We start from the raw sequence: 19,891 nt of genomic DNA, 5'->3' as shown, positions 1-19,891 counted from the left end.
TGTGCTTCCCCTTCTTTGTGATTTTGCGGAAGTGCCCTGCATTTTCCTCTGAACATCTACACGTTATTACCTTTCTACAGAACCTTAGTGTAGCTAGCCCAACTCAACCTCTTGCAGCCTTTGCTCCGCCCAACACCATGCTGTGTTCGGATGCGAAAAGCATTTCTCCAAGAAATTCACCATTTGGGAGCGTTTTAGCAATACAAATCCTTATTTTGCTATTCCAATACTCATTTAGAATTTACTGTACCTTCTCCTTTGTTACCAATACCTTCCTCTAGGTCACATTTCCCATAAATTTTCGAAGATCTCTATTTTCAAATCCTTCCAGGTTCTACTCATTTTCGTAGCACAGACCTGATATTTGGTATTGCCTTTATCATTGAACTATTTCAGATAGGTTCTTTTGTCCTGACATAACTATGAAGTTCCTGACAACAAATAAAAGCACGATCTCTACAAACTAATTCCTGTAGGCTCTCGCGGCAAAATTTCTTCAGAAATTGCGAATTTACGGGACTTGTCCCTCGGGCTCTGGACGAGTTCTGCTAGCCATTAATGCTTCGTCTCTTTATCTGGGCGCGATTACTTAAACAAACAATAGAAAATTTCTAGACAAAAGCTGTCTATGACAAGTATGTGGCTAAATTCGGCATGTTTTGTTTCCTCTTCATTTTCCGATCCTTTGATGACTTTTCTCGTCCAGTCGTATCGATCGATAGTAGTGCAAGATCAGTCAGTGAATCAGGACAAGATGCAAGATTCGGAACTATAAACCCTAAAGTATCGATTTGTCACACTGTCCACGATCACAGATGGTTAGATTGTCATAACGCCCCGACGCCTCATCAATATGATCCGTGCGTACCTGAGGGTGTAATATCAAGTGCCATTAGCGCTGAAGGTTCGCCTTAAGGCGTCGTGTCTTGTCCTTCTACGATGAGAGGCGAAACCATTACCTCATCGCAATCACCGCCGCCACCCTCCCTACCTCAACACGTCAAACACTACACACGTCCTTCAGTTGGCGATTTTTTGTCGAATTTGTCGGTTCCTTTGTGAGATCCTCGAAGATATTGAAATTTCGATTGATTTGATGCGTCAGCCGTAATAACAGGCGAGTAACTCATTACGTTTGAAATCACATTCGGAGACAATGGAGATTCCTCTAGGAATTATCGAAGATAGATCTTGTTCATGCTTAGAATCTCCTGTTAGTAAGTTAGGAGCAAATTTAAACGAAGGACACGAGATTCATAACTACATTTTTAGATGAATTATTTATATTATTTTATGTGTAAGATATCCTATCCAACACTTTTCTTTCATTTACCTTGAAAAAGAGAAAACTGAAGATCTACTCCTATTCTTACTACCGCAGTAGCGACCATTCCTGAATTCTTGAAGCCAGGATTTTGACACAGAACCATACCACACATAACTTTTCTGCTATGGTCCAGCAGCAATTAAAGATTTATTCTCAGAATTATTCTTGGGTATTGTAATATTGCAAATTTTAGTATTACAGTGCTCACAATGTCTCAGGAATAATAACAGCGCTGTGAGCAAACATTGGAGTAAGTAATTTTGCATCATAACTACCATGTGATTCATATAAAATAGAATTTTCAAAGTTTTATAAGCTTGAAGCCTTCGAAAAGCCCCTGAAATGCCTTAGTGTGATCTGATGATTATTCAGATTGAATGCCATAAGACCCTTATGCAGCTCGCTTACCCAGAAATTTATTGTGTTTGCCAGGAATTTCCTACTCCACGCGAAATTGAACACATAGTGAATTTTTCATGGAAACTAGGTTACAAATGATGACACTTATTTTCCCGAAAATTAATTAGTAATTTATCCTTAGATTGCTACTAATTGCTCGTTAAGCTTATAAAGAAGCGCAACCTTGTAAACCTGCGTTCTGCGTCTAAGATCCAGCGAATAATCATTAATCAAGAGAGACTAGCGACCGGAGAGGGACAAACCGGGTGTGACCGCTCTATCTTTATTAAACAATTCTGGTTCGAACAAAGAGATTTTGAAGGAACTCAAGAAATATTCCTATCACTATCATTTTACACGTCTTACTCTTCTAATATTTCGTATCCTCGAAATTCTGAAGAGATTCCTGAGTCTTTCAGATCCTTTCTAGAAGAGTATAACAATCGTCCTATCCTTAACTTGATCATATTTCCCATCCATTTCTTTTATTATGGTCTTCTGAACCTGTCATTCGGAGTGTGAAAATTCGGTAGATTACGTCGAACAGTTGTTAAGTCCTCAATTTTTGAAAGTCAGCTTGATTTCTATGTTCTTCCGTGTAACTTCGACCAGAGTTTTCCATGTTCTTTTGACCAGTACGTAGAGATTAAATGAAGATGCACTCGCTTCGAACTCATTTATCTCTTAAAATGGGACATTTAGGTTGATTCTCGGATCCTCTTAACTGACTAGTGCGTCCGAATCTGTCTCGGTTGACTTGTTACGTATCTAAAAACTTCTAAGAGATAGTAGTTTTAAGCGAAACTCTCTCTACACTGTGTACTACTTTTTGAGCAGAACCAAGATTGCTATTTATCTTTATTCTGGCTAACGTTTCTGCGTCGTTGCCTTCTTCAGAGCCTGGAAAATCAAAGACTCTCTACACTGTCTTTTAAAAATCACTTCTTGATAATAATTCAGTAATTTTTAACTCCTCGAGATACCATGATTCCCAAGATTTAAGAAAGGTTCCCAGTGACTAGTTTACCTGAAAGTCTGTGTATGCATCTATTGCAATCGAAATTTGAATAAAAGAGGCGGACCCATCGGATGGCTGGCTGCATCGGAACTGATCTTATCGACGAGACCTATTGGTGCTCTGATCTGGCCTTCATTTTCCTTTCGTCCTCTTTTCGACGAACAAAATTGCAGCTGATAGATGGTACAAATATTAGTCTTCGTGGTCAATTGGAGCTAAGGACTGTTAGACCCTAGCCTTCTCACAGTCTACACAGTCTATAACTCCCTTTATTGGATATTAAGGATATTAAGGGTACTGTAGATTTTGTTGATATTTGGGACCCTAAAATCTATGACAACTGAACCATTCACAGAACTGTTCTGAAGTACTTGGCCAATAATGCCAATTAGTATTTCTTACAAACCGAGATTCATCCTATATTTTACCTTTGGAACCATGTTACGATCAAACTGAACATAGTCGCAGCTTTGCTCTTCGTTGTTGTCTTAAATCTTTCATCAAAGGGTTCGCTACTGATTACTGTTAGGTGACCAGTGCACCAGAATCCTTCTATTCTTCTTCTAATTACTCTTAACTAATTCTTCTATTGGTTTGTAAGTTATCAGCACCTACTTCGCTCCACAAAGATCGTAGTGCTTGAAAGTGTCATCTATTAGCTGTTTTTAGTTAATTGCCTGAAAATTGTGCATAGAAGCTTACCGTACCCTTCTTGACAGCAGCAGTCCGTTTGCCATTAACTGAAGGGAGTGGTTTAATACGTGGTGAGTTCAGCTCTAGATGCTTGTTGAGATGGGATCACCTCAACTACTTTTTATACTAGGTCGCAGGGGTTTTTCGCTAGGCTTAAGCACAATTCGTACACTTCGTGATCGCCTTGTAACTTCTTCACATCGCATCTATTCGCCAGTTTCTCCTCAGCATTTATGCCTCCTCCTACTGTGTTAGTTGTGTGTTTGTTATTCTTTGTACCTTTGACGGTGGCTCGGCATGCCGCCGTTTTTATGGCTCACCTAGGTGAATTTGCATGGGACCGGGGTCCCCGTACGCAGCATCAAACACCCGCCGATGTCGTGTTAACACAACAATTTCGCTCAGTGCAAACCAACAATGAAAGGAGAGAGCGACCCCATGGGTTCCCAATACTAACTGAGCACGGCACAGAAGGATTCCTATGTGGTGGTGCTGTACTGGTGGGGTGTTCGCTCTGCGCACGGGTTATTTGTCTTCTCTTTCGGTAGGCGGAGCCAGTCCATCTTCAGTCAGTCAGTCATTCAGTTCATCAAGGACATTTTCTCTAGTTCCTTTTCATCGTGTCAGCGTCATCAAAATTTCGACTTGGATCACGCAAACGGGCACTTGCTGTTGCATTTCCCATCCGTAATTTGTGTTTTTGTGCGTTTCACTGCTACTAAATGCGTCCTCCTCACCTCATATTTCGTATATTCTCGCCGATCACATAAACTCTCTCGAAATGTTCGTTTTTCGGAGGGTGAAATGCCGGCCGTCTGCCAACCGCACTGTGTCGTAATTTGATGAGCGCCACGCGAAAACGCCGCTACGACAAATTTCAAACGCCACGTGCGTCAAGGTCAGTCGCGATCGCGTTTGAACAGCCACCTTGTCGCTTAGCTTCGCAGGCCCTGCGCCCCGTGTCGATACGGTAGTACTGTAGAGCGGCGGACACGGGGCGGGACGCCGCGAAGTGACGGCGGCGGCGGCAGGGCAGACCGCAGATCGGCAGAGCGCCGCCATTGCAGCGCCGGGCAGAGACGCAGCGTTGGCAGGCGGCCGTCACCCGCCCGTACTCCTGTCCGAGCCGACGACCGACCGCTCAATGAACATTGCTATCATTAGGAGGTGGGCGATACGCTTCTGACAACGATCGCATTGCTTCCACCACAACGACGACGACGACGTCTTCTGAAGCGTTCCTGAATACGCGGCGATGGCGGACGAGGGCGCCGATGAGGTGAAAGTGTTTCGGCGGACCGACGCCGAAGACTTGGAAACGAATGCTCAGTCGAGTCATCAACTCGCCGAGGACAAGAAGGACGTCGTGCTCGAAACCGAGCTCGAATCGCGACCGAACGGCGATCCTTTAATAGGTGCGATTTTCATTTCACGAGTTTGTTTTCGTTACGCTTGTTTTTCGACTGGTTTATTCGCTCCAGAGCACGTTATTTTTTCATGTATTTCATTGCAATATGTTTACCTTCCAATTTTTATTGGCACTTCAGTCTTTCTTGCAAATATCTTTTTTTGGGTTATCGTTTGTGTTTTTTTCATCAGAAATGCTTATTGTCTCAGAAATCTTTCGTTTGCAGTTCTTCCTACCATGTTTTCACATGGTTCTAGCTTGCATCTTCAGAAAACACGAACTTTTTCGATTAAACTTCGGACTGAGGCGTTCCTTCCCTTGTCTTTATCTCTTGCATCTAAGTAGAACCAAATCTAATGTTGCATGATGAGGAAGAGAGCAATAAATCACTTTTTTTTTTAAAAAGAATTAGGCGTTTGTGCATAGTTCTCCCCTTTCTGAAAAGCTTCTAGATATGAATTACGATAGCACGAATCTGAAAGAGGTTTTCCTTCTATGCTGATTGAAACATCTAGACTTTCATGAGCTCATTAATCATTCGGGACGGAATTTGGTTCCGTTGAAGTTTTTTTGACGTCATGTGAAGGTTCTTGACTTCGAACAAGTTGAAATGAAGATGAGATGTGGTTTTAGAGACTGGCTTATCGTTGAGTTTTGAAAGAAGGTAATTCTTCCACAAAACGAGTGAAAACCTGGGCGCTCACTAAAAACTGCGTCGTCCACACTACCTTCCTCATAGAATATGCGCTTGTTTCTGTCCTTATAATCGAAAAGGGCACATTGATGGAATAGCACGTTTTCAACTTAGATTTGTAAAGTCGCAAATAAGAAATTTTCAGCCTTTTTGGAGACCTCTTTTGCGTAGACTTTTATTCTGTGAGTTGACATTAATATATGAATCCCCTCAAGAAGAATCCCCTCAAGAATTCTACACTTCATCACTTTTACGTGTTCCTCCCAGAGCATATTGATGTTGGGCAGATGCTGTTGTTCTTCTGGTTCATCTCCGTTTTTTTTGTATTCACTCCGCAGCGATTCCTTTGCTTCATTCGTCGATTTGTTCATCTTCAGGTGGACTGCGCGACGGATGCGCTTTTCGAATCGCACACATTTTTTTTCGTTTGTGAATGTGTCCGAGTTTGTCTAATCAGCGTAAGCGGTGCGCTCAAAGGAGAGTGTTCTTATCATCATCGGGGTCTAGGCATCGATTTCTTTTCTGATTGATTTCGGTCTCTCCTGCACCTACATCTATAAGTGTCTCACCGCACTTTCCGTCTGCAAAAGTAAAGTGTTAGGGAACGCCAGTGAATGTGCAGAATGATAAAGTTCATTTTCACATCCGAAAGTGACACTAGGGCACGAGAGCAACTTTAGCGCGTGTAGTTCTTACTGATTGCTACTTTTTCGGCGTTTATTCAAAATAAGAAAGAGCCCTAGTAGAGTTTTCCGCATGAAACAGTCAAACGGCTACATTCTCACTGCTAAAATGTGCAAGAAAGCGGCGCTTACTACCTTAATGGCACACATAAATGAGACCTCCGTTTGCTGTCGTGGTCAGAGAGGAAACGATCGTGCAACCTAGAAATCAACATTAACTAAGACGAATAAAATGAAAATTTCTGCTCATTTTTTGGTTATGCTTGAAAAAACTTACTGAAGTTTTCACTTGAATTCGGTTTAGGCCAATTTGATGCTCATTTTGAAGTTAAATGTTTCGTATTCTTCAATTCTTACCACCCTTTTAAAATTAAAATCAGATAATAGACAAAGGCATGATATTCCATGAATAAGGAACGTGTCAGAGGTTGCTAGTCTAGTATATTTGATAGTTCACACAGTTTCAGCAGATATTGTTCGTCAAGGGTATTGGTATCTAAATTCTTGAAGTTGCGTTTTAGTATCAACGAAATCTCATTGCTTGTAATAAATACTGGTAATACATACCATGTGGCTCCCATTCTGCACCTTTTGTCACTGTTTGGTCACAGATTGCTGTAGGCATACGACGCAATTAAGGCACCGAATTTTTTTTGGCGCTAAAACAAATGTGTCTGCATTATTGCGCATGATCTATCATTTACACCTTGTTACGAACACGGCATGTGTAATTATGCTTATAGATGAGACATCACTGGAAGCTGCAAAGTGTTTAATGAAACATTATTCGGAAATATTATGTGCTTTTTACAGCGAGCAATACTTTGTATAGTGACGCTTCTTGGATTTTATACTTCTTTGTTTTACTGTCGCACTACTCTAGCTACACGAGGTCCTTTCAAACCTTATTAGAGTTGCTTTGGTGATTGTAGTGACCATATCAGTGGGGAAATCAGTACTAAACTGAAGAAGACCGAGAAATCATAATATATAGGAGAAAAATCAGGCACGTTCTTCGGGAAATCACGTGACATATGGACGACTTTACGGCTCAGAGAATTGACCATCATCCGAGTTTAAAAGAAGCTTATTGTAGACTGGTTTGTTCGATTGAGATCTGCATCAACAGAACAGTTGTGATGTTGAGCAGTAGGCGATATTGATAAGTTCAAATGCTTTCGAATGATGTTTTTTTTTTCGTTGTGTTGCTAATGTCTAACGATACTTATAATCTCTTCTACAGTCTCAGCACCTTTCAAAAGCCATCCATTCGCCCGTCTGGTCGTGACGTCGGCGCTTCTTCTCTTATTTGAAACGTAATCCATGAGGCCAACGAGCAAGCAGCATGATTATCCACAAGGTCTAACAGGCCGTCGTTGCGATGTGCTCGTCTGACCGCGGCGTCGTCGTCTCAGAGCCCGCGGAGGTCTCATTTATGAGTGCCATTTGTGTGGTGTGCGCACGCCGTATAACAACCACCACCTGTCTAGGCGTGTCTCCTTGCCGCTCTTATCCTGGTAAAGATCAGCGTTGAAAAAAATACACGGGTGTGAATTGATTTTCCCCTCCATCCTGTGCCTCTCTGCATATTTGCTACTCGATAGTGGCATTTTGGCATTCTATGCCATTTCGCTTTTCCACATCACTTTAACTTTAATCACCAAAAGAAATGAGAAGTCGAATATCTCAGAGGGTGACTTGATGAACGATGATTGTCAAAAGTGTAGTATAAGGGCTATGAACGACGACGATGACACGCGCTGTCGCTGCTTGTCAGTTGTCATAGAAGTTTTTGTTTGTTGAAAGCTTCATGTTTCAAACAGCAAGCGCGATTATGTAGGAATGTGAGCGCTTTAGCAGCACACAGCACGCGGCAGTGAGTTTATTTCGACGAACTAGACACTGTCAAAAGAGATCAGATTACACATCCGGCAAGTTCAACATGTATGTTACACTTTCGAGCTTTCAGCAGAGGACGAAGATAGAGTTTTTAGCGTTGTATCTGTTAGTTAGATTTTGAGCACAGATTACTGTCATTACAGTTTACGCTGAATATTCTATGGAAACATGGATAATTCATAAATGATTCTGTCATAGATGGATATTTGAAGCTCTTCTCTGATAATTCCCGTTTTTTTAAGCTTTTAGTGTGAGTAAATAGGCGTGAGATCGCGGATAGTTTTAGTTTAGTGAAAGGGCACTGTGAGAAAAAAGGTAAAAGAATGGATATAAGGATGGAATTTTGTTTATGTGCATTACTGTCCCGTAGTTTTTTGAGATGTGCCGCTTCTTTCAAAAATGTCGTTTACAATAATTCCGTAGAGACAACAAAGGGTTCGCAAGAAAAGTAGATCAATGAAAAGTTAGGAGTGAACCGACAACACCTTCTATGCTTTGAGTGCTCCAGTTTTTCGGTTCGTTTCCTTGTTTCAGTTTGATATTCTGATGTGGTTTGAGGTTATGTAACCAAAATAGATTCTAAATTTATGATATTTCTTTTGGTTCTGAACATTTCAATCCTCAATTAGGGATCTGCTAGAACTTCTCTTTGATTTAAAAATTGCCCTCTGAATCTTTGCTTTTAAATGGAGTTGCCATGAAGCTATGTGTGGTGCAGTTGCAGGCATCCGCAAAAATGTCAATTTAGAAAGGACTTCGCTGACTTTGCTCTTCGATCCTTGACTGTTTTATCTTTTTACTAGATGGGCCCAAATTCGGATACTTTAAAATGAGTGAGTGCAGTGAGTTGAGTGCAACTCTTGGATTTCCTACGTAATCGACAGCAGCGTGGCAAATTGCCAAGATTGTGGAACCGATTACACGTCGGATTGTTGGAAAGTGAGCGGAAAAAAACTCACTAAATCAGTAGACGAAGACGTTCAGGGTCATAGTGTGTGGTGACGGTGGCGCTTGAAACGTTACGTGACTTTTAATATTTTGCAGCGGCGGAAGGATGGGCAATTCGGTAACACAATCCATTCAGGCTTCGTTTTTTTTTTGCTATTTAGATGGTTCAAATTTCACTCTAAGAAACCTCGAAAAAGTGTTGTTAAACTACCAGGGCGAACTTGTTAAGACAAAGATTTTCGTGCACTTTCAAGCGTGCTGTTTCGAAAGAATTCCTCTCGAAAAATGGGGTCGAATGATGGCTTGAAGTGGGTGGAATAATACCCGATTTTATGATCGAGGTTAAAGTTATGGACCATGATGTGTTTCATGTGGATTTATTAAATGCAAAAAAAGTTTTATTGAAAACGTCAGGTTTCTTCTTTTCCTTAAGTTGTATAGATCTGTTATGGAATTCCTTGAAGCAGAAACTTGTATTGTGATGCGTTTTTCCTTCCAACGGAGGGCCGTTGTATTCTTCAGAAATTGAAGGAAAACTGCTCAAAAAATACATGCGATAGTCGGAGCCGGTGCTCCGACACTCTTCACTTTTCGGCGGTTTCACGCTTGGCGAAGGGATCCTCATCAGTTGAACTGCACCCCCGTTGAATCAGTTGAACCAGACCCCCTTCACTTGAGTAGGGTCCTGCTCCTCCCTATGTACCTATGGCTCAAAATATGTTTGAGGACAAATTCTAAGAAGGATTTGTTATTGATGGCATGGACTCTGTTGCGATGAGAGTTCTATAAATCTTAACAATGGTGAGAGTGGTAATGAATTTGCTTTTTTTAGTGGAATTTTTTCTTTCTATAGTTTTGCTGTGGTCGTAAAGTGCGATCAAGAATGAGTCTTAAGCATTTTTTTCCCAAAGGTTAGCATTTGAATGCCAAAGTTTCATCATCGAGATTATCACGTTCAAAATTCTTCCTCATAGTATGAGTTAAAGCAGCACTTTTAATATTTATTTCTTCAAAAACCTAATGGTGTGCCTTAGGAATGACCTACAGAGGTATTTTACCAAATTGTGAAAAATTGTCACAAGCTCTACGTCGTTCTTTAAAACTGTCAAATTTATACCTCTACCGTAAATTTAAAGAAGTAGGGTTGGAGCGTTACGGATGCAAAGACCTATGATTAATGCCGAAGGCTCGAACGGTAATGGGTAGTTTGGTTAAGGTTCGCTGAGCTGGTGACGTTTAGGCGTTTAGAAATGTTTTAAAATTTCTAGATTTTGAAAATTCCAATAGCGTAATTTTCTGAGTACTTGTTCAGCGTTTGAATTCTATTGAGATTTAAAATTCACTGCTCTCCATCAATATCTACGAAATTGTTCCTGAGGACAAATCCATATTTTTGTGTCGTGTCTGGGGCTCGCAGATTCTCATACTCATTTTGTTTCGACCGTTGCTGCGTTGGCATGCGATTATTCGTGCTATACAGCCTTTTTTCCGCTGGGCTACGGTCCCATTAGAACGCGTCTTTTATGGTGCAACGGCCTCTGCGCACGTCCCGTCTCATGCTATTGTGTAAATGCTGCGCGGAGCTTTTGTTTTGTTATGGCTACCACCTAGGTAGGGACGATGATGACCAGGGAAAATTGTCAGAAAGTGCATGAATTGTCGATTTAAAGCAGGAATCTGTATGAGATTCAGGCTCAGGCGAAGTCAGGCTTCGGATCGAATATTGACGTACGATCGATTTACGAGTTTATTGAAAGTGTGATAATGAGACAATACACCACCGATTCGAGGGCGCTGTCATCGACCGTAATTCGGCGTAACGCGAAATTACGACGTTAATATACCTGTCAGGTGCTGCGCCAGAATTTGAACATTTGGCTTCCGGGGAAGCTGAAGGATTAACTAATAGAGGTCATTTATTGAAGAGGGAAGAAAAGTGATTTTCTAATAGTGTTTTTCGTGCGCTTTATTGCACTACGCCTCACCGGCTATGAAAGCCTCGGAAGATGTGAAAAAATCTAGGTTTTTCAAAGTTTTTTGGAGCTTCATCTGGGCAGTATACTGTAGCATTTTACCAGTTTTTTTTGGAAGCTAGGGAAAGACTTCAGCTTACAGTGTACTCTAGAGAACACTAGATTACTATGCTATTATTTTACCTATAAATAAATTATCTTGCACTCCTTGTTGATAGTCGAATTTAAGCAACAGCCAAGATTGTTAACAAAACAAATTTAACAAATTTCGCACTATCTTGCACTCCATTATTTTTATTCCAGATTCTTCTGGAACACTAAGGAGCTTTTGTCAAAAAGTAGAGTTTGTAAGATTACATTTTGCACATTTGTAACTTTCATACATTTTAAAGGAAACGTTTCGTATGTTTTTTGTAACCAATCATTGCCTGACCCTCGGATAAGTCCTGTTTACAGCGGTTAGTGATCGGTGGATTCTTTTAACAGTTTTGGTCTGCAGAAGTGAAAATAACTTCTCAAAAGAGACTCAGAAACAGTTCAAACTACGTTATTTCGGTTTATTGATGGGATTCTCTATTCGAAAGTATTTTCTGCAATTGCGTTCTACTGCGGAGTGGTCGCTTCTCTTTCTTCTTGTATATTTCAACCATTTATTATTTCCTAATGTCTTATGTCACGTATTTGGCTGGAATGTGGCAATACGACCCGTTGTTGAATGGATTATCTGAACCCTACACACCTGCAAATGCGCTCTCCACTGCTATCACTTTCAAGTGGCTCGTTCCTTCCCTCTGTTTATTAACACCGGCGAAGCACTCGTGGACGCTTCATCGAGATCACTGTTAACAGCTTGCTTTCGGCGAATGTCAAGTGTGTGTTTGCGCGCGCTCGCGCAGTATTAGAAGTGTCTGTATCGTTGTCAATTGACGATTGAGTGAGTGTGTTTGCTGATATTGGCAGGGGCTTGTAAATGACTCCCGTTAATGATATGCTTGATCTCGCTGCAAAACATTTTACCTATGGGAGTCATTTCCAGGAAATCCATCATTTGAGTGGGAGGAGATCTCACAACAATGTATGCAATAGTGAAAATTGGCTTGTAAGAACACAAGGTGGCCCTAAAGATGGAAAGTACGTGCGAACTTGTTATCTGTTATAGTCTGCGTTTATTGTTGCAGTACTGACACATCATAAAATTGACGATCTCATAGCGAATAAGTGTGAAGAGCTCGTCCTTGATAGCGTTAGGACAGAGGGAACAGCGCTAATATTGTGGAAGAATTGCTAAGAAGAGTTCTTTGAATGATTTTTAATAATGAACTTATTCGTCGGACAAGTATAAAGAGTTGAGAACCAATGTGTATTAGAAGTGTAATGAAGTAGAATCCATGTGGATGTCGTTAGTGTTCCTGTTCTTGTTTAATTACACTTCTTTTAAAAAGGCCACTAGACCTTCAGCTATTTTTTTTTTGAATTCTTTGAATCGTTATCAAACTTTGCTACTTTTTTAGCGCAAATTTTCCAAGTTTTGAAAAACTCTGGTTCTAATTATATCAAATGCGAATGAAGTTGCTGCTATTTATGGAGATCCTCACATTTGTGTTATGGGTCAGGAGATGTGTTGTGGTTGATGTAGAATTTTGTCGTTTTTAGTAAGCGTTATTGCTTGTACAAATATTTGAATGATTTGAAAGTTTAGCTCTTTGACTATTCGAATATTTTATTTCTTTTTTCCTTTTATGCAAAGTTTTGCAGCGTTTTCATTAGCAGTCCATTTTGTTAATGTTTTGGTATTGCACTCATTTTACATTGTTTTGCCTGCGCGCAACTTTTCGTTTTGTTAACAGAACTCTGGAAGAAATGTATGCCTTACAAAAATAACCAATAAAGAAATCATTTTTTGAAATTACAAAAGAAATCAGAGGAAAATTTTTATTCTTAAAATCGCTGGACTCCAGCAAATCTTTATTTTAGGCTCAAAGACTGGTGCCTTCGTGAAGCCCATTCCATCACCGAGCTTCTCGAATCTTGCGAATTTGCAAAATGCAGCTGCCTATAGTCCTAGCTTCGGTTTGCCGTTCATGATGCCATGGATTATGGGGGTACGTGATAAATTACAGTACTTAGCAATTTGTGTTTTTTAATATTGTCGACTTTTAGCAAAATTTCCTGGAAAATTATTTTTGATTGTCATGTTTTGTGCGCAGAACGTTTAGCGCCCTACTTCCGGTCGAAGCCATTGTCTTAGCTGTGCGTTATCGCGACGACAACACGCTCATTACGCAATTCATCTCGCCTCGCCGGACGTCACGCCTGAATCGTTGTCGAGTTTCTTTCCGTTCTCGACACTTCACTGACGCGGTTTAATTACACGAGAGTCTCACAACGGAACGATTGTCAAATTGCGACCACAATTTGTCGCGTGCGCATTGAGACGCACAACTGCACAAATGTCCCTTCCGACTTCAGATACGGTAGTCAAGACGATGATGACGACGGCGACGAAGAGGTGTGTCACGCGGCGACAATTCGCAGCGGGGCGCGCTTTGTAATTGCGTCGTCGTCTTTCTTTGCTACAAAGGGTCGTGTACATGCGAGTCATAGAGAGGATACGGTCAATTGTGTCGGAGAATATAATTTGTTTGTTCCCGGATGTGGCGGTCAAGTCCGGTGGAAAATCTACAGGTCTATTAGATCTGAAAAGAGATCTGTATGGAAGATGGATAGAGAGGATCTTGGTAGTCGTTAATAATGCCCACTCCTAAGGGAGGTTAGGAAAAAATTGATGGCGGTTAGAGTTGATATATTGGAAACATGCCATGAACAAGGAGTTTCAGCTAAGGAAATGTCCCAGGAGGAAGAGGAAGATCCAGAGGATAAAGAATAATTTTTAAACTTTTCTAGTAACGCATTTCTTTGCGAGTTGAATGAGAATAAGACAGAAAATAAAAACAATAAAACAAAACAATGACAACATAACATAGCAACAGACAAAAAATAATCTAAAACTCAAAATTTGAGGGGGTGGCTGTGAACACTTTCATCAGGATCAGTATTTTTTAAATTAATTAACTAATTAGTTGGTTAACTATTATTACTTTTATTTTCTAAAATTAATTTCATTTTTTTCTCTGTGTTAGGTATAACTTTAATCATGTGGACGTGTTTCTCAGACTGTGGTGGAATAGTACTTCTACGCTGTAATCTGCTGAAAGATTCAGTTCCTGTGATGTTCTTGTCAAGTGACTCGTCAAAGGAAATTCGTTGCTTCTATTACACTTAAAGCTGAAAACGTCAAATCTGACACAAGTCATTTGTTCATTGTAATTTTTAAAGTGGAATGATATGCGGGACGTTAGCACTGAATATTAGTCAGGGAATAGGACAATTAAGAAGAAAATTTTCAAAATTTGTTCGAATATCACCTGCTTATTCAAATATTTGAGAATTTACTCTGTGTTCATTTGTTCGCTATTTCTGAAAGGGTTTTTCCTAAAGAAGGTACCAGATTTCGCTGCATTTGAAATCTGCTAATAAACTTTTTCTGAGGAATGTATATCAAGCATATATAACGCTTGTCTTTGTGGAGGTCCAGTTTGTAACTGTTTGGCGCAAGGAACTGTAGAGCTATTCAGTAGAAGTGTGGGCCTTAATCTCATCACTTTTTGAAAGTGACTGTGGACACTCGGAGGGAGAATGAAGATGTGACAAAACTTAAAAAATTGGCATAATTACAGTGATTACAGTAATTACAAATCTTGTAATTGTGAAGGCCAATGAAAACAGGGAAAAGTTCACATATCTTAGTAATGTCTTCGAATTTTGTTAATGTCTTCGAATTTTACCGAATGGCTTTCATTGATTTTCTTTGAGCTGTAGCAAAAATGGTACTGGCCTTTATCAAAAGCTAACGTTTCGGCGTTATCGCCTTCGTCAGAGTCTGAGAAAATCAAAGCCACAGATGCCTTACCCTATCATTTGACCCCCATCCATAACTTTAACTATGAATACCAATATTCTTTTTTTTTCTTGCAGAAACTTCACCAATGCCTTATAAGAGAAATTGTGAAGAAAACTATGAAATCCACTTAGAACGTCTGCAGATGAATTTCTGAGGTGCCATATTCAGTTTTTAAAGGGTGGGCTGAGAGTGGCGAATTGTGCGCTGAGAAGGGATCAGTTCCTTTTTTATTAATTTGACAGCCTTTATCATATAGATAACTAAGGTTTGAAGGTTAATCACAAAGGCCAGTTTTGATATCACGATTTGAAGTCTCTTAGTTAAGCGTGTTTTTTTTTTCCAAAGTGACTCCGACTTTTTGTTAGAAAAATGTCTATAATAAAATGAAAATAAATGGAATTTGTAGTGAATAAATTTATTCTTTCTGGGGTGACTTTCTCCGATGGTCTACTACATAAAATGTTACATCGAAAAGTTGCTCCAACCGGCTGATGCCGTCTAGAAGCGTTGGAAGCGTTAACGTGGGAGCGCTCTCAGGCATAATCGCACAGAAGCTTCGTCATTGCCTGTTATGACGATTTATGCGTATGCGATAGGATACGATATGAAGGTGGTTTTCGAATAGGCTTCCTGTGCTCTTGGATGTACCGCTGTAGTTTTGAAGGGATTTTACAAACATGATCCTAGAAAGATTGGTACTTATGTACGCATCGGAAGATTCTCCACTGTCTTAGCAGTCATTTCTGAATATAAATTCAAAAGTGGTTTACCGACGATGCTCTCCTTATTCCAACAAATTTCAGCAACCGTATGGAATGGGCATGCGGGGGCCGATGTCTCCGTCGTTCGTTCCTTGCGTGATGCCAGCAGCATTAAGTCCACATAACGTGGAAATGTATCGACAAATGATGATGATGAACGGCCCATGCAGTCCCCTATACGGAAGCATGGCAGCTGCTGGTATGAAGATGGACGTTCCACTGGCAGCCAGCATGCGAACTTCGAATCCCCTTAACCAAGTGGGCTTTTATGAGGTTTTTACTGCAAAAACCGCTATAGTTCATTGCAAATTTGAGAAATACTGCCATTTTGAATTTGTAGATGAATCAAATGCGGTTACCTTTTGTGGGATCGCCGATAACCTCCATGGCTAATAATATGGCCCAGGATGGCTTACGACGAACGCGTGATGGGAAGGTGAAGAAGGTGAGATAAACTCTTCCTCACTTTTTGCTCTCGATTTTCTTTAGTATCATACTTTTATTTACAGGAGGAACATATAAAAAAACCATTGAATGCGTTTATGTGGTTTATGAAAGAGAACCGACCGAAACTGATGGAAGAACTAGGTTATAAGGAGAAACAAAGTGCCGAATTGAACAAAGAGCTCGGGAAACGGTGGCATGATCTGCCGAAGGAAGAACAACAAAAGTACGTACAGATTCCGTTGATGTAGAATTAATGGACGCCCAACCGGGACATTTTGCGTCCTTTTGCGTTTATCGTTTTGTTTCTACTCTAATTTTCAGCGAGTTTTTGAAATCAAAGCTCGTTCACAAACGTAGATGTTGTCATGCACTTAATTGAACATACTGTGCGATTCCCGAGTAATTACTCTGCTTAGGTGCTAGTATAGCACATGATAATTGCACAGCCTTTGCTTAATCAACAACATCTGGTGTGGTGTTTCGATTCTCAATGTAAGCTCAATGTGATTTAGTCGAGATTTTCACATACTGGGGCAGGACTAGTAGCCAGCTTAATATCGATTCATGGTTACTCCGATCTTCAAATATATTGGGTTTTGGTTCACTTGAGGTTGTCAAACTTGTTGTTACGCTAGGCAACCCGCCTAAACGTAGTGAAGCCTATTTTTCTTGATATTTGGGAACCCAAAGAGGTTACATATGTATAACTTTTGAATGTCGCGTATTATCAGGGACCTTCTTGCATGGTTCATCACAGTCATAGAAGCAGATGCAACAAACGATTGCTGTTTTTTGAAATTCTTTTTTCTCTTCTGAGAACAGGCTGTAGAAGTTCAATCTGGTGATGTTGCAGCAGTGGAATTACAAGAACCCTCGAAATATGCAATTTGACAGCAGAAAGGAGCATGTTTCTAAAAAAATAGAAGCATGATTCTAAAAGAACTCCATTTCCTTTTGCTTATCTCGATAACAAAGGTTACTCATTTCTATACGAACTGGAAATTTCTTTTGCAGGTACTTTGACATGGCTCGTTTGGATCGTGAACAACATAAGGCAAAATATCCTGGCTGGTCAGCCCGTGAAAATTACGCCATACACAAACGAAAGAAGAAGCGACGTGACAAGAGCGAAGGTATGTTGTTTTGAATTAAATTTGTAAACTTCTGGTGTCCTATATTCCCATTGCTTGAATCCGTCGAAGCCTGGCTTTTGTTCCGTTCTCGATGTTCGGTGGAAGTTGAAAGAAACAATGGGTGATGATAGTGTATCGCAAATGATCCAGCTAACAAACTCATCGCGTTCTTAGTATTCAAGTGTCGGTCGTCTAGTTGTCTGTGTGCTTTTGTTGCAACGAGATGTCATTAGCGCTGTACAGTACACCAATGGAGAGAGAAAGAGCGCGGAGCAAGGGCTGTTCGCCTCTCGGCCACTGTTAGATAAACACTGCACACCGGGAATGGGTACGGTAATTCCGGTGTTCGCACGATCATCAGCTATCTTGCTATTTGAATGGGGAACTTGGAGGAAAATAACAAAATCTTCTTGGTTAAAATCCGACAAGAAATACGGGACTTGTATGTTATATTAGTTACCAATATATATCTGATCCGTAGATGCTTACCTGCATGTGAGCAGCACAGAAAGAATACGTTTATTTGATTAACTCTTTTAAATATGCCAGGATTTCTCAGACGAAGAATTTGTTTACCATAGAATTAGCGTAGAAATCTCTGATATTAAGTTGGTATTGTTGTCGAGATTTTGCCTTGAGATCGTCTGCTAGTGTTGCATAGCTGAAAAGACGTTGGTTGTGACCTGCTCAAGAAGGGTGGTCCTGAATGGATAAAATCTCTATCACTAAATTCTTCCATTTTCGCTTACTAGTTAGTGTGGATCTGAGCATTTAAACCTTACGTTTATTAGCGCAGAAAGCCGATCAGGTTATCAGCAGATCGTGCGGGGCGTCATTTATTTTTTCTAATTTTCCGCTTAGATCTTTTAGATGTGTGATGCAACTGCTTGGATGAATGTAGTAGTCATATTAAAGCAGCTCTCCGTTGCTACTTTTCTTGGTGTACCGTCTTACAACGACAGCCATTTGCTGATGTAACGTCTTCTCTAATTTGTTCGATTAAACTTTAAGCTTCTTACAACTATGCGCCCAGAATACATTGTCCTAAGCTTTAATATTAACCAAACTCAAAAAAATAATACTCAGACTGTGCTTCCTTTCTTTTCATTTATTTTATCATAGGTGCTGAATTTCTAGACAAAGAAGCTCTTCACTATCCTCACCTTTTTTTTGCAAAGAGGAGCTGTAGGTGTCAGCCCGATTTGGTTTTATCTTTTTGATCGCTTTTACAAAGCAGTTCGTGTTAGTGCACTCATCAGTTCTGGTTATCGACTCGTGTGATTGTGTGATTGGAGAGAACAGTGTGGATGATAAAAGGGTCATTAATTTGGGACTATTGAATGTGTCTCGTTTGATATCGAGTGGTTTTCAGAAGTGACCGACATGAAGAAGTGCCGTGCCCGTTTCGGAATCGCGAACACCGATCAATGGTGCAAATTCTGTAAACGAAAGAAGAAGTGCATGTATTCGACGTACGATCCGACAGATACTATGTCCGAGGAGCATGGCGATCGAAGTGAGGGTTTTCCTGTACCTCTATAAATGCATAATGATTGGCTAAGGTTCACTATTTCCAATATTGTCCACATGGCGGAATAGCAAACTTTTTTGCCTTCCTTGTTTAAAATACAATACTAATGTACGTCACATTACATTTAATGTATACATATATAATCTGAGTATTCTACAAATTAGAAGAACTAGAATTTAAACGGTCCATCTGGAGTCACATTCTCCTTTACTGTCGTCGTTAAGTGCAAACCTGTAAATGATCTCATGTATGAAACTAGTGTTCTTTTTTTGGATATGTGACACGTAAGCTAGCTTATCCCAGAAAGTTATTGAAGTGTTTTTGCCTCATACTTTAGGTACTTTTGGGTATCAGCCACCGTATAGTTGGAGAAAATTTTGTTTGGGAATTGTTGTAACTCTCATATTTCTTTTTATTTTTAGATTTTTGTTGTGCATATTTACGCTTTCTAGACAATTCACAAATAGTGTTCACTATGCAGTGAAAAGATCACATCGGATTTAATCGGTCATGTATCTCAGTCCCTTCGAAGTATCACAGATTATGCGGCTGTACTTGTATAGTTTTTTTTACACATTTGACTTTTGCCTACTCACTGCTTTTTCAGCTTCCTCAGGGCCGTCACCGTTGACGTCATCTTTGGGACCGTCGCCACTTGGCGGTGTTGTTGATCATGACGCTTCTGACTCCGAATCCGAAGTGGACGAGGAGGACCGTACGTTGGTCGATATGGATATTCAAGAAGCGGCTATGCAGCAGCAGGCCATCACACGGGATAACGAATTAGCGGCGTTCTGAGCATCGCTTCATAGCAGCCATTCCCTGCTCTTTGAGTTCATCAGTTAGAGAGCATCGTTTTGTTTATTATAATTCATCCGGGTCATGTTTTACCGTACTGCCGCTCTGCCCTATACAACCTTTAGAAGTTCTCCCTTGTATAAGAAAGCAACAAACTTGCTCAGCAATCTATTACATGCACATCCACTCATACAAATACACGTGGTTGATCGGGTACT

General features: G+C 40.3%; 1 protein-coding gene across 1 annotated transcript; it reads left to right on the top strand.

Moving 5' to 3' along the window:
- Positions 1-4,692: 4,692 nt before the first annotated feature.
- On the top strand, positions 4,693-19,673 carry RB195_005770 (uncharacterized protein; the record flags this gene model as incomplete). Its single annotated transcript, XM_013436476.2, has 8 exons — positions 4,693-4,852; positions 13,017-13,144; positions 15,807-16,022; positions 16,105-16,209; positions 16,274-16,434; positions 17,226-17,344; positions 18,717-18,860; positions 19,483-19,673. 8 exons carry the CDS (start codon positions 4,693-4,695, stop codon positions 19,671-19,673), a joined length of 1,224 nt encoding a protein of 407 aa, XP_013291930.2.
- Between the last annotated feature and the right edge of the window lie 218 nt (positions 19,674-19,891).

The sequence above is a fragment of the Necator americanus genome, chromosome I (assembly GCF_031761385.1).
Source record: "Necator americanus strain Aroian chromosome I, whole genome shotgun sequence".
Classification (NCBI taxonomy): domain Eukaryota; kingdom Metazoa; phylum Nematoda; class Chromadorea; order Rhabditida; family Ancylostomatidae; genus Necator; species Necator americanus.
The sequence above is the reverse complement of the archived record's forward strand: the minus strand, read 5'-3'. Positions and strand labels throughout refer to the sequence as shown.